The 15,639-nt window shown below is 45.9% G+C and overlaps 1 protein-coding gene across 2 annotated transcripts in view; it reads right to left on the bottom strand.

The window, feature by feature from the left end:
- Positions 1-9,522: 9,522 nt before the first annotated feature.
- The window catches only part of Lyn (LYN proto-oncogene, Src family tyrosine kinase), a 108,982-nt gene continuing 102,865 nt past the window's right edge, over positions 9,523-15,639 (bottom strand). For both annotated transcript variants that reach the window (XM_026786829.1, XM_013351939.2), the window contains exons 11-13: positions 15,202-15,355; positions 14,301-14,432; positions 9,523-10,865 (exon numbers count right to left, since the gene is read on the bottom strand). In XM_026786829.1, coding sequence (XP_026642630.1) covers positions 10,663-10,865; positions 14,301-14,432; positions 15,202-15,355 — 489 coding nt within the window. In that variant the 3' untranslated portion in view covers positions 9,523-10,662. The remainder of the gene's footprint in view (positions 10,866-14,300; positions 14,433-15,201; positions 15,356-15,639) is intronic.

The raw sequence follows: 15,639 nt of genomic DNA, 5'->3' as shown, positions 1-15,639 counted from the left end.
AGGAGTACCAGATATTGGTAGTGTAGTGTAGCAGAAACCAGAGCCCTCAGACCAGATCAATGACTCATTGCAATGAACATTTGCAAGTAAAGTTAAGACGTATGGGCTAAAGGGTAAACCGTGTGACTCACTGTGACACACTACAGCAAGAGTTTCCCTGGCTCTATTCTCTTGCTGAGTATCTAGGGATGCAGGGATGGGCAGGGCCAGGGTCAGCCATTTACACCACAGGCAAACCATTCTGTTGCTTATTTCCTGTGGAGGTGCCAGTTATTACACCTGCCTCTTTTCATGACACAAAGAATAACACATTTAATTATTTTACTTGAGACATTTTTTGATCTTCAGTGAGTACTGTTTTTATCTCTTCATTCTTAGTAAAGGCATGAGTTTATGAAGAACTTTCCGATATTAAAGCAAGCATAAACTTACTCAGGAGAGAACTCTGTGAAGCTGTTGGGTTATAAATAAAATAATTGATAGTGTTGGGGTTTGTTGAGCTGACACTAGGAACTGGATCTGCTATTTTACAAAGCTTATGGCGTTTTTTACTTTGAAAAGTGTCAGGATTTGTCGTGAGCTTGCATTTCAGATAAAGCATCCTCTATAAAATTGTGTTTGCAGTGCATGTTTTGAAGATAGAAATAGCCACTTCTGCAAAGACAGACTCTGGAGTGAGCCTGTGAGTAAATCAAGTCATTTAAATCTAATTCCTCACGAACCATTAACAATTGTGAAGTCATTTTCGAAAGGAAATGGGCTTCCAATTCCTTGTTCTCTTGCGTTTGTATTATACTTATGAGCACACATTTCAAAAGTTGATGGTACTTACAATGATATCTTCACACCCACATACATTGTGCACAGATCATTTCATATTTGAACCAGAACTAAGTTTATGTCTAAAGGGAAGTAGCCTTCAAAGCCTTCATGTGTTATTCCTACAACAAAACACTAGAGGGTGCTGTTTCTTGCGGCATTAACCAGAACTAGTATTGAAAGCCTGCTTCAGAAATCGGTTTATTGTGTTTTCAAAAACGGAGTACCTTTACCCTCTGGTGCTTAGTGAAGTTTTAACTTCGTGAATAGGTACCGACAGTTAACATGAACATGGACCCAGTGGAGAAGCGGTGTGTTGAAGAGGATGCTGGAAAAAGTGAGCGAGTCCTGCTGGTTTTCAGGAAACCTGAAGGTTCTGTGCATTCTAGGTCTGGAGAGTCACCCTCCTTTCGAATGTGATCTTTTCCTGTGATGGACATGCGGTGACAGGGGTCTGCAGTTAGAGCAGAAATATTACCTCATGTATGAGGCTCCTTTCTCATCAGTGACTACTGTCAATAAAGAAAGTTTGTGGGGGATTTTTTCTATGTAGATTTTGGCTATGAGAACAAAGGCTTGACTGAATCCCTTTTACACCGTGGCTTCATGGTGTGGGGGAGGTATCCGGTTGTCCTACAGGAAAAGCTTCTGGGATACTATGGAAGAGAGAAATGCCATAATTTCACAAGATGTCTACAGAATTGACAGTGACTTATGCAAAGGACAGATGTTCCCACAGCTCTACAGAAAACAGGTTCTTCAGGCGGAGTGTACGTACACACTCCATGGATACCATGGACAGTCCAGTAGATCTGTCGGCTGTACATTTACTGTATAATACTTGTGGGCTCACCAAAAGCTGCAAGGAAAAAAAAAGGCCAAGTAACATATAAAGACAGTCCTATCAGAATTACACCCAACTTCTCAATGGAAATCATGAAAGCCAGAGGTTCTGGGCAGATGTGCTGCAGACACTAAGAGACCATGGATGCAAACCCAGCAAAGCTTTCAATCACCATTGATGGAGAAAACAAGACATTACATGACAAAATTAGATTTAAACAATATCTATCCACAAATCCAGTCTAACAGAAAGCACCAAAAGGAAACCTCCAACCCACAAAAGCTAGCTGCACCCACAAAAATACAGGCAACAGATAACCTCACACCAGAAATCTCCAAGGAAGGAAAAAACACAAACACTACCATAAAAAATAACAGAAATTAACAATCACTCATCATTAATATCTCTTAATATCAATGGACTCAGTTCACCTATTAAAAGACACAGGCTAACAGAATGAATACGAAAACAGGATCCAGCCTTCTACTGTATACAAGAAACACACCTCAACCTCAAAGACAGACATTACCTCAGAGTAAAGGATTAGGAAAAGATTTTCCAAACAAATAGACCTAAGAAACAACCGGGGATAGCCATCCTAATATATATCTAATATATCTAACAAAATAGACTTCAAACAAGAGTCAATCTGAAGAGATGGAGGACTTTTCATACTCATTACAGGAAAAAAATCCATCAAGATAAAGTTTCAATCCTGAACGTCTTCGCCCCAAATACAAGAGCACTTGCGTATGTAAAAGAAGCTTAAATCACACATCAAACCCCACACACTAATAGTAGGAGATTTCAACACTCCACTCTCGCCACAGGACAGGTCAGTCAGACAGAAACCTAACAGAGAAATAAGAGAACAAATGTCATGCCTCAGATGGACATCTACAGAACATTCCACCTTCTCAGCACCTCATGGAACCTTCTCTAAAATAGATCATATACTCAGTAACAAAGCAAACCTCAACAGACACACAAAAAAATCGGAATAACCCCCTGTATCTTATCGGATCACCATGGCTTAAAGCTAGAATTCAACAGCAACACTAATTGCAGAAAGCTTACAAACTCATGGAAAATGAATAGTGCTGAATTGAATCAGCCCTGGGTCAAGGAAGAAATAAAGAAATTAAAGACTTCCTAGAATTCAATGAAATGAAAGCAGAACATACCCAAACCAATGGGACACATTGAAAGCAGTGCTAAGAGGAAAGTCCATAGCACTAAGCGCCTGCATAAAGAAAATGGGGCACTGAGCTGAACAGAGAATTCTCAACAGAAGAACTTCAAATGGCCAAAAGACACCTAAGGTCATGCTCAACTTCCTTAGCGATCAGGGAAATGCAAATCAAGACAACTTTAAGATACCATCTCACACCTGTCAGAATGGCTAAAATAAAAAACACCAATGATAGCCTTTGCTGGAGGCTGTGGAGAAAGTGACCCACCAGAGTGTCCAAACATCTGCTTACTTTGAACGTTCTTTTTTTTTTTTTTTTGGATTATTCAAGACAGGGTTTCTCCGTAGCTTTTTGGTTCCTGTCCTGGAACTAGCTCTTGTAGACCAGGCTGGCCTCGAACTCACAGAGATCCGCCTGCCTCTGCCTCCCGAGTGCTGGGATTAAAGGCATGCGCCACCACCGCCCGGCTTGAACGTTCTTGTAGGTACCCGATTAACACTGTTTTGACTGTTTTGAAGTTCCCCTACACCCCAACCAATGAATTCAAAAGTCGTATACTTTCACCCAGTCCCCAAATGCTAAGGCTTGCACCACCCTGCTTGCTAGTTTTCCCTTTAAAGTCCCCCCACCCTAAAGACTTGGGCCGTTCTTCCCAACCGGTTGCGGTGGTGTGTTGGATTTCTGTTCGAGTTAGCTAACTTGTAATCAATAAACCCCAGTGTGTTTGCATCAGATGCTGGCTCTGTGGTGGTCTTTGGGGGCCCTGTGATACAGGCATAACAGGACTATGTTCTTTTACCCAGCAGGTTTGGTTAACATTGATGAGGGAACATACCAGAAAACACCTATATCTGATAGAAGCGAAACTGGAGTCCCAGCTTTTGTCAAGTTTTAAAAACTTTTTTTTCCCTCCAGGGAGGCACATTCAATCCTTATTTTGCAGGCCCTTTGTGGGAGTTTTTAAAAATTTTATTTATTTGTTTGGTTTGTGCTTGTTTTTACAAGACAGAGTTTCTTTCTGGCTGTCCAGAAACTCTCCCTGTAGACCAGGCTGACCTTGAACTCCCTGAGATCTGCTTGCCTAGCCACACTAGTGCTGGGATTAAAGGTGTGTGCCACCACCACCCAGTTTTTGGTGGGTTACTTATATTTATATTGTAAGCCTCTGCTCACAGTTGAAGGTGAGTGTAGGAGGAAGTCATCACCCCAAATTCTCTGAGTGTAGGGGGAAGTCATCACCCCAAATTCTCTGAGTGTAGGGGGAAGTCATCACCTCAAATTCTCTGTGAGTGTAGGGGGAAGCCATCAGCCCAAATTCTCTGTGAGTGTAGGGTAAGTCATCACCCCAAATTCTCTGAGTGTAGGGGGAAGTCATCAACCCAAATTCTCTGTGAGTAAACATAAGACTTTTTCCTCAGCCTCACACTGGGGTCTAGAAAGATGGCTAGATCAATTGTTCTTGATCTAGGATTTTATCTATATGTGAATTCATTTTCCAAACGGATGCTTTGTTACATTAGTGATTAATAAGGAAAAATGGTTTTTGTAATCCAACTCCCTAAAATGAAGAGTTTTATTACATTTTTTATATTTTGTCTCTGTTTCTAATGAGAAAGGATAAAAAGACAGGGAAATTTCAGGCAATATAAAAGGAGAGAGAAAGAGACTCCTAGCCCAGGAATGCAGCTGGTCTCTCCAGCAGAGATGCAAGAAGCACAATAAACAGCAGCTCAAGGCCTTTCTCACTGCAGCTGTAAGCCTGCAATTGTCTATGAACGTCTCCAGATTAGCAGGGAAAGCACACACACTAAAGATAGTGCACAACTGTAGTGGTCTCTGGCTTTATTTTTTTTCAGATTTAAATTCCATCCAAGGCCCCTCTGGAGCTATCCTATGATCTTGCTTGTCAAAAGGGAGTGAGGGGGGGGGGAGGGTTTCCTAGCAACCTTTTGAGAGTTACAGACAGCTGTGAGCTTCTTTGTGGGTGCTGGGAGTTAAACCTGGGTCTTCTGGAAGAGCAACCAATGCTCTTAGTTGAGAGCCATCTCTACTAGCTCCTGCCCCTCACTTTTGATGCTTTTTCTTGAGACATGGCCTGATTCAGATTTCTTGACTTCTAAGCACCTGCCATGCAGTGGGTCTCAATGTGGTTGGTCCACAATGACTGCCACCCTAGAATCCTGCCTGAGCTGTGTGGAGCCTAGTGACCTATTGTGATGAACCTGCCCAGAAGTTCTGCATATGCTCCTCTGGAAGGCAGGAGCCCAGCCTTCGTTGTGCCCCGTCCCCTGCTGTGCCTCCTGTTGCTGCAGCATCAGCCCCTGCTGTGCCCCATCCCCTGCTGTGCCCCATCCCCTGCTGTGCCCCACCCCCTGCCACGCCTCTTCTTGCTGCAGCATCACTGCCTGTGTCGCTTATCTCTGAAGCCTTCTTTGGCTGTGCCACGTGTTTCAGGGAAACCCTTTCTCAGGGCTTCATTCCCCTCAGAATGGTCCTCACCACTTTATGTCTACCTTTGTCTCTTTTTCTAATGGTTTTCTCCTTCTATCTTGCCACCGCTGTGCTTGTCAACAGTAAGCAGGCAACTAAAGGTGAAAGGTTGCTGTCCCTCGTAAATGGTTTTCTTCGGCAGGGAAGTGGCTGCTGAAACAGGGCTGAATAACCGCCCTTGGCCCAAAGAGATCCGGCTGGTAGGGAGAGACTAGGGGTGATCACTTCAATATCTTTTTAACATAAGCAATTCAGAACAATGGGACAAACAGCTTAAAAAGATTTCCGTGTTCTATCTCATGCGACCAAGGGCTGTCTGCTCTGTCACTCCCAATGGTTTCCTGTCCCTTTGGGAAAATCCGATCACGCACCTGAGTTCCATTCTGGGCAGTTACGATCTCAGGACTGCCATCACACATTCGGCACACAATGGCCACTCTCCCACGGCCCGATTCGAGGTGACAGAAAGCCTGTCTCTGTACGCAGTCCTTTCGAGCTCCTTTGGTTCCTCGCCCTGCACTTTACCGTGGCTCCCACAGAAAGCTTGTTGTAGTCAGTCCATACCACGAGTCCCCCACTGAACTGCTACGGAGCAAACGTCCCATGGTGCCGTTATTATATTAATCAGGATGTATTGTTTCTACACGGCTGCTTCAGGAGGATTCTGAGCAGCCATCGTCTGGCACCAACACTAAAGCTCCTGCATTCCTCAAGCCACTGAGAACAGGCCAGTGCCTCCGTCCACAGTTCCGAGATCTCCACACCCCCAAACAAAAAGGTGGTCAAGGAACTCACCTGGTGGCGAAAACCAATCTAATCTATTCATAGTCCTCATCCCGCCTGTTGGGAGTATCTAGGAACTTCTTCCCCACAGAAATGCCTTTAATCCCAGCACTCGGGAGGCAGAGGCAGGCGGATCTCTGAGTTCGAGACCAGCCTGGTCTACAGAGCTAGTTCCAGGACAGGCTCCAAAACTACAGAGAAACCCTGTCTTGAAAAACCAAAAAAAAAAAAAGAAATGCCTTATTTGATTAAAAGTTTCTTAGTGCTCACTGAGGTTTTACCAGCAAATATTCAGCATATTAATTATATTAATCCTTAAAAAAAAAACCCTAGTGGCAGCCACTAAGTGATAAAACTAAAAAGTAAATAGAACTTACAATTATTTATTTTTGTTTTTTCAAGACAGGGTTTCTCTGTGTAAAAGCCCTGGCTGTCCTGGAACTTGCTTTGTAGACCAGGCTGGTCTCAAACTCACAAAGATCTGCCTGCCTCTGCCTCCTGAGTGCTGGGATTAAAGGTGTGCGCCACCGCCGCCAAGCCAGTTATCCTTCTTGCTTTGGGACCTGGCATCTCTCGTGCAGATAACTCTAGCTCTATATTAAGACTATACCTGACAATCTAGATTATTCCTAACGTCTTCCCAACAACCTAGAGATTATCACCATGGAGATTGCTACCATTGTTTTCACACTCAGGCAAGTGCTACCATATTGTGGCCACCCCAGGAACTCTGTGGTACTTTTCGCATGTCTATCTGAAGTATTTAACAGACTCAAAAGAGCACAGGAAGTTAGGGTCAGTGGGCACCTAGGTGGGTAAAGTTTCCTGCGGCCTGATGATGCACACTTGATGGCCTGATTACATCGCTAGGACCTACAAAAGGTGAAAAAAGACACCACAGAGCTGTCCCCTGGTCTCAACACACAATCCTGCACTGTCCCCACATCTCTCTCTCACACACATACACACATTAAAAGCACCGGAAACTAAATTGGAAATCTTTCTACATAGCAGTCTATAACTTGCTGAATCAAAATGTTATCAGTTTTAATACCTCCTCCCTCATAAAATGAACCAGAAATAATAGCAAAACATTTAATTTGAAAGCTAGAGATTGTGTTTCCAAGTGTATTGGTGAATTTAATTGTTACATGATCATTTTATTAGCTTTGCGAATCTCAATATGACATTGTGGTGGTTTGAATAAAATGGCCCCCAGAGGCCCATAGGGAGTGGCAGTATCAGGAAATGTGGCCTTGTTGAAAGAATCCACGTCACTGAGGCTGGGTTTTGAGGTTTCAGAAGCTCAATCTGGACCCAGTGGCTCATTCTTCCTTCCCACTGCCTGCAGATCCAGATGGAGAACTCTCAGCTTCCTCTCCAGCACCATGTCTGCCTGCACGCCGCCATGCTTCCCACCATGATGGTAATGGCCTGAACCTCTGAACTGTAAGCCAGCCCAATTGAATGTTTTCCTTTATAGCGTTGCTGTGAGCATGTTGTCTCTTCACAGCAACAGAATCCCTAACTATGACAGTAGCCCAGGCTAGCCTCAAAACCTTGCTTGCATGGCATTTCATACATATAATAAAAAATACTTAGGGAAATTTCTCCTCATGTCTATGTGGACTTTAGTGGATCACTTTGAGATTTATACCCTTGCCAATCAGAACATCTAACCGAATCACAGCCAATCTGCTAAGAAGGGTCCTAATCATTTGATTTCATATGGTAGGTGCTCTCGGTGGCCTAGTAGTTTGCTGTTCTCAGTTTATCTCATAAGGAAAGAACAAGGAAAACAAACAAATAAACAAGCAAACAAAACCCCAGTTTAGTCCTTCAGTGTTGAATGCACCCGATCCTTCAGTCATGAAATCTTTCAAGAATTTCAGGGCTGTTGTGTGAGCTGGAGAAAATCCTGATAAAGTGTGAAAAGAAAACCAAAAAAAAAAAAAAAAAAAAAAAACTTGAGTATATTCTGGGTGAGTGTGCTTAAATAAACATTTCCTTCAGCAAAAATAGCCAGGCTTACGTGCACTGAAGCTACAAGGTAAAAGGAACAAGGAGGTGAAGACACCAGGGGAAGGTAGGACCAGGAGAAGGTGGAAAGCAGCCCCACCCAGGTGACTTTCTGCTGAGAAGATGGAAGGCGGTCACCAGCTGGCTGTGGGAGCTGGTGATGCAAACAGGGGGGCTGGCGGTCAACACTGGGGTGAGCATGTCCTTTAGCACAGTTGAGCTGGGCAGGGTCATTCCCCACCGCAAACATTTTAGCAGCTGTGGCCCTTGGATGCCATTTATGAAGGGGCAGAGGAAGGAAATAAGTTTATAATTGTAACTGTTTCTTTGCCATCGATGTAGCCACCATGTGACTATAGAAAACACAGCCACTCCTTTTGTTATTTGTTTTCTTAACCTGTGTGTGCATGATGTGTGCGTGTGTACAGTATGTGTGTGCACATGTGTGTGACCAGGGGTCAAGGTCGGGTAATGGTCTTCACTTTTTACCTTAACCAGAGTCTCTTGTTTGTTGCTGTATGTGCCAGGCTAGCTGAACATTAAGCTTTTGGGGACTTTCTCATCCCTGGCTCCCACCTCCCAGTAGGAACCCTGCAAATGCCTTCCTTTTACAAGGTTCTGGGATCTGAATGCAGGTCCTCAGACTTGCTTAGCAAGCATGTTACCCACTGAGCAATCTCCCCAGCTGCTGCCAGGTCCACCTGATGGCTCGAGGAAGCCGGCATGTGGGAGAAAAAGGATCAGCTGCTTGATGGAGGAGAGACGCCAAGTGGAAAATGGAAGCAGAACGGAGAGCAAAAGGCAAGGAAAATGAATTCTTAGCAACTTTCAGGAGCTGTCTTTAGCTTTAGGGACTCTTTGCACTTCCTTTTCATAAAATAAATTGGAGCCCACAGGTGAGTTCTGAAATCAGCGAGTGTAGGGAAGGGCGTTAGAGAACCTGCTGTTGTAGATCATGTGACTAAAGGGACACAGGCAATGTTTGTAAACAGGGCACTTGGAAACGAAGGGCTTGAGAATACTTTGAAAAGATAGTATTTTAAAAATCAGGAAATAGACAAATTAAAGTTCAAGGAAAATTAGAATATTTAACTCCTTCCCCTAGGCATCCAGCTAAAGTAAACAGACAAATTAAAATTCTAACATACGTGCAAAGCCTGTTAAAAAGCAGACCCTCGGGCACCCTGGCCATCGACCCTGAAATGCTCCAGCCACGGAGGGACCTCCGCAAGCTCGTGCCGTGTGACCGACTGTACAGAATTTCTTCCTGCCCTTTCCCCCACCAACCGGCTCCTGTTTATACACTGACAAGAGTCGAAAACCTCAAGTTGAAACACGAGACAAAAACCCTCAAGATGTTATTGAGTGTATTAAAATAAAATCAAAAATAGAATTATTAAGTATGTACACAACAGCGTAAGTGAAAGGGGCGGACACAGCGGTTTCCAACTGGAGTTGACAGTGCAATACCCAGGTGGGTAACAAAGCTTCTTGGGTCCTGCTGGAGGCTTCTCCGTGGCCACCTCCTTCCTACCTGCAGGTGTAAATAGTCTCTCACACATCTTACACAATTCAGAAAAGAGAAAAGAATCACAAAAATAGTCCCAAACATGGCATTTTTTCACTTCTTAGAGTACAGCTAAAATGTTTGATTCATAAAATGTTCAAGTCATTTGAGGCAGTCAAAGACAGACTTTACGTTTTTTGGAAGGCCTTGTAAAGATTCTTACGCTTACATCAAAGTTCTCCCAAAGGACCCTGTCAGAAAAGCCTTTAGAGAATACTGTAATTGAAATACCCAGACCATTAAAAACATTTCCCCAGAGGGCAGAACTCTCTTGCCGTCACTGGGAGGTCTGGGTGGTGGTGTAGCTCCAAAGGGCCCCAGTTCAGCAATGGTCTCTGCTGCCCATACATGGCGCTTCTGCAGGGCGAGCGGGTGCTACCTCTCGCCAGGCCGTCCGCCTTAGCATAAAGGAAAATGTTTAACAGTCTCAGACTGGAGTGGGGGTGGGGTGGGCTGGGGGTGACGGGGTGCGGAAGTGGGGAGGAATGAAATCTCCACAGCAAAAACATTCAAAGTTAGAAAAGATGTCTTAAAGCTGGTGGCTTCACGTGTAAAACCTAACAGGCTGTATTAGTAGTTTTTAAAGAAGTAAGCCAAAGCATGGAGGAGGTCAGGGAACATCTGCTTGTGCACGAGGTTATTTTTGCTAAGTGAGTTTAGTTCTTGCTGCAACTGGAAATTTGTGGCCGACAGTCTCTGAGCCGGAGTCACGTGTAGAGCCGGCGCTGTGCGTATTGGAGGGAGCGGGTGTTTGTATTCTGCCTGTGGTCCCACCGAGCAGTGGCCATCCGTGTAAGAAACAGCATCTCAAGTCCAGGGTGTTCTTCCTGAGTTAATCTGGCCTGTCCGTCAGGAACCAGGAACACAGAGGGTCCTGGCGCGAGATGATTGGCTGCGCCCGAAGGCTGCTTTTCCTGCTAATTACAAGGAGCAGGACTCCGTGCCCATTACGGCTGCTGCTGGTACTGCCCTTCCGTGGCGGTGTAGAAGTCATCCAGGACGCTCTGTAGGTAGTCAAACGTCGGCCTCTCCTCCGCCTTTTCTTTCCAGCACATCTTCATGATGTCGTAGAGCTCATCTGGGCAGTTCTCCATGCGTGGCATCCGGTAGCCCTGGGACAGCGCACTCATCACGTCGGCGTTGGTTCTCCCTGTGGCCCAGAACAAACAAAACAGCAGCCACGGTGAGGTTAGAAGCCCAGTTCAACGGCATAGAACTGCAGGGACCCGCTAACTGCTGGCAGCCTGGGGCTAGGATGGAAAAAAAAGCTTCCTAGAATCTGCTTATGGGTTGGAGGATATTCTCCCCAAATTCATAGGTTGACGTTTTAACTGTCAGTCCCTCAGAGTGGTACTGTAATTGGAGATAAGGCTCATAAAGAGGCGATTAAGTTAAAACGAGCCTTGTAGGTGGGTTCCGTTAAGTTGGGAGCATCACTCTAACTCCTGACCTGGGAGTTGCACGGGTCTGGACTCCAAATCCCAGCATGCCAGGGTATTTAAGTGGGCTGCCAGGGGAGGAACACGTGGTCCTGGGTTTGCAAGTGCTCCCTTTTCTGTCTCCCCTGCCATGCTATCTGCCACCCAAGAGCACTTAATAAGACAGAGAAGGAACTCTGCAGGCAACTCAATCAGTATGTTCTGGAATGGACACGTGTGTCAAGGAATCAGTTTGCAAAGGCAAAATCAGGCATATCTCATAGGCATCATAACCGAATTAGACTCCCAGATTCCTCATTAAAAACCCAGCAAGGAGGTACACACTTGTAATCCAAACTCTGGGGGCCAGTGGGGGTGGGGCAGCGGAGGACAGCAGAGGTGAGGCTAGCCCATCGCCAGTCTAGCCTACTTGGTGAATTCCAGGCTAATGAGAGATTGTCTGAAGAAAACAATAGACAGCACCGAAGAGTGAACCCCAGTGTTGTCCTCTGGCCTCGACAAGCATGTGTACACGCGCGTGCCTGTACTGCGCCTGCACGTCTGTAGATTACTCCCTCACCCTAACGTGCACACACATACATACAGACTGATACGGGACTCGGCTGACTGTTCACATTAACCACCCCAGTCCAATATTCAACCCTCAGTTTCCCTTTTGGCAGAGCAGGTTCTTTTTAGCATTTAAAAAAATTACAAATATCCTACACACATCTCATCCTTGGACGCCCCTCCAGCCCTTCACTGACTTCTTTCCATAGCACAGGGGTGCTAAGGAGCCTCCCCTGATGTAACCTGTGGAAGAATGCTTGTCCCTGCCCTGCAGGAGCTCTGGTGTCTAAATGGAAAGAATCAAATAAGCCTTGTAATAGTCTGTATCTCTTTTCTAAAATTCCATCTATTTCTTATGTGTGTGGGTGTTTTGCCCGAGTGTATGTCTGTGTTATCTCATGCACACAGTGCCTAACGAGGCCAGAAGAGGACATCAAGTTCCCTGGGTCTGGAGTTATAGATGGTTATGAGCTACCACATGGCTGCGGGGAATTGAACTCTGGGCCCCTGGAAGAGGAGCCAGTGCGCTTAACTGCTGAGCCACCTCTCCAGCCCCTTTCTTCCATTTGTATCTCCTCCAAGCTGTTTAAGTGGTGAGTTAATTTTCCTCAGGTCTGCTCATGAAATCCCGCTTTCCTCGCTGTCTCCTAGAGTCCTCTGACTGGAAGATTTCAGGCCTTGCTGCCTAGGCAACGAGCAGGTAGGTATCACTTTTCTGTAACTGGAACTTGGGTCTCCACAACATTCTGTGACTCTGGCTATTGGGTCCACTTCTGAAGAAATGTCTGGTTTTACTTCTGCTTGAAGTTCTAGGGTGCTAGTGGGGCGGCAAGCTTGGTCAGGAATATCTCGCTCACTTCCTTCCTGAAGAATCCTTGGTTGCATTAAAGGTCAGATGCCTACAGAAGATAAAGCTTTGTGTGGTCTCCTAAGCCTCCCTGCAGATTTTTCTTAAAGAGCATCCTCCAAGCTGCAGACCAAGGGCAGCACGTGCCATCCTGCCTGGGGCATCCACTTTCGAAAGAGAAGAAAGAAGAGTCCAAAACTTGTCTTCTCATGCTTGAGTGAACAAACAGCAAGCCATGATATAGCAAGTCTAATAGAAGAGCGGAGATGGGAGGCAGAGCTCCAACCCATGCTAAACCCATAGTTGCCGCTTAGTTTGTGGCTAGGCTAAAGAAGGCAAACGCCCATGGGCTGGAAGCCTCCAGGCTTTCATGCTGCATCCTTCATTCCTTCCACAGTGTAGCGAGCTGCGTGGAATCACAACTGATGGAGATGTATAATCAACTCCTATGGCTAAAGTCTGACCTATGATATGATCACGCAATGATTATCAGCTGCCTGCATATGTGTGAACCTATGGGCAGTGCCCACCTGGCAGTTCGGGGTTGGCAGCCCATGCCTACTTAAGGGCTGGGAGAGGGTTGCCCGAGGAGAGAGGTCAAGGAGAGAGAGGTCAAAGAGAGAAAGAGAAGGAGATAGATTGCTGTGAATAAAGTCCTGGAATAAACTGCAGTGAGAAGAGCTCCGGTGGCCGCGCCATTTCTTGCTGGTCGAGGTGGGACGTGACACCACAGGGCTTGCTACTACTCACCATGGGTTATGAAGGAGCACTAAGCTCCTTTCTCATAGGAACCAGTGCTTGCTCTTGCGGACCCACATTAGTCAGAGAGAGTTTTTAGGAAGTGAGGCCATCCCCTCAACTTAGCTCATTCTACACGAGCCTGCTCGCCCTTCTGCTTTCTACCATGCATTGAAGCCGTACAAGTTCCTCACCCCATGGCAGCAAGCTCCTGAGTACTGGGTACTGGAGTTACAGACAGTTGTGAGCTACCATGTAGGTCCTGGTCATCAAACCTAGGTCCTCCCGAAGAGCAGCCAGTGTTCTTAACTGCTGAGCCATCTCTCCGGCCACTAAAAATTTAGCTTTAAATTCATTTTATTCACACAGTTTTGACTAAAAGACACTAGTGAGAAATTGGGAATTTTAGAGGAACCCTTCTTGGTGTCAATACAGACTCCGGAGGCAGGCCGAGCCGGTAGAACAATGAAATTCAGCTGTAGATATGAATGATGCCCTCAGTGACATCGAAGATGGTGGCAGGCAGAGCCGGTAGAACAATGAAATTTAGCTGTAGATATGAATGATGCCCTCAGTGACATCGAAGATGGGAAGTAAGTCCTTCACTGCTGAACAGTAGCAACTACCTCCTGAAGGGAGAGACTACCACCCTGCTTACCACCCGAGTTCTCACAAGTAGATGTTGAAGGCCCTGGTTTCTTGTACATTCTGCTCCATCTGGAGCCCTGCCTTGGAGGAGGCCATCAGTGTCTAAGGTGCCTCATTTACGCACCCAGAGCAGTGCCAAGCTCAGACAAGGCAGGAAGTGGTGGACTCAGAGAAGGAAGAGTGGGATAAACGCCAAGAGGGCCCACACATCTTTCAGAAAGATTTTCACAGAAGAGGACGTCCCGGAGCTCTGCCGGGAGCATGGATTTGGGGCAGATGGCGCTATTTTACTTTGTAACCGTCTTCAGGCTGTTTAGTTCTTCCTTCACACAGAACACGCGAGAGGGAAGTAGGCAAGCAATACCTGGGTAGGGGATTTTCCCGTAGGTGACAATTTCATATAGGAGAATTCCGAAGGACCACACATCAGACTTGATAGTGAAGCAGCCAAAGTTGATGGCCTCTGGAGCCGTCCACTTGATAGGGAACTTAGCACCTGCAGAGGGAGACACGGGCTTTTACTCAGAGCTCAGGCTGGAAGGGCATGGATCATTCTCTCCTTTGAGTTTTTAGAAATTCAAGTTATTTATTTGGAATAGGAAAGATACATGCACAGTCAAAACAGACGTGGTATCAAATGCCATTCCCTTTGGGCCCTCCCTTCCTTAGAAGCACAGTTTCTTTTAGAGCCTGTAGGGGGCTCTGTAACTGACCTAACTTTAACAGCAAAAGGACACGACATACCATGTAAAGACATTTTGCTTAGTGTGTATTTTTGCCTGTCAAACCAGACTTTTTAGCACTGATCTTCGGTGTAGACATTTTATAGAGTCGAGCATGCTGGTGTTTTCCTGTAGTCTCAGATGAGGCAGAAGGATCTCTTGATCCTAAGAGTTTAAAACCAACCTGGAGAGTCAAGCAGGACCCCATCTCAAAACACCAAACCTAACAAACATAACAAAATGTCCCCACAAAACAGTTCAGATTTTTCTTTAATAAGAAAAATCATGGAACAGCTAAGGGTTCGTAGCCATCACTTGAAAACGTTGCTTTTACTGTGTCTTGGCATGAAGTTTCATATACGTATTGGCTGCAAAGCAAGGCCCTGTCTTGAAGGTGGAGGCAAGGTGGTCCGTGGGAAGCAAGGGAACACATGGTGGGCTGGTGGGGGGTGGGGAAGGGGAGGGCATCAGGCATGGGGTAGAAGGTGCTGGAAGTGCACGATAGGCTCGCATAGAAAAGGCCCTGCAACTCCGTGCACATACCTTCCCGCGCTGTGTACTCATTGTCTTCGATGACTCTGGCAAGGCCAAAGTCTGCAATCTTGCACATGAGGGAGTCCGAGACCAGGACATTAGCCGCTCGCAGGTCCCGATGGATGTAGTTCTTCCTCTCGATGTATGCCATGCCCTCTGCGATCTGCAAACGAAAATGGGCCCAGGTTTGAATTTTAGGTAAGCGGTCATGGCTTGCCATCACGGAAAACTCAACAATCCTTGAGTGTGGGACATCCCTTTATGTGAATTATTCTGATTGCTTGAGGTTTTAAGATAGTGATAAAGTAGCCGGGCGGTGGTGGCGCACGCCTTTAATCCCAGCACTTGGGAGGCAGAGGCAGGTGGATCTTTGTGAGTTCGAGACCAGCCTGGTCTACAAGAGCTAGTTCCAGGACAGGCTCCAAAACCACAGAGAAACCCTGTCTC

The sequence above is a fragment of the Microtus ochrogaster genome, linkage group LG5, assembly GCF_000317375.1.
Source record: "Microtus ochrogaster isolate Prairie Vole_2 linkage group LG5, MicOch1.0, whole genome shotgun sequence".
NCBI lineage: Eukaryota > Metazoa > Chordata > Mammalia > Rodentia > Cricetidae > Microtus > Microtus ochrogaster.
The sequence above is the reverse complement of the archived record's forward strand: the minus strand, read 5'-3'. Positions and strand labels throughout refer to the sequence as shown.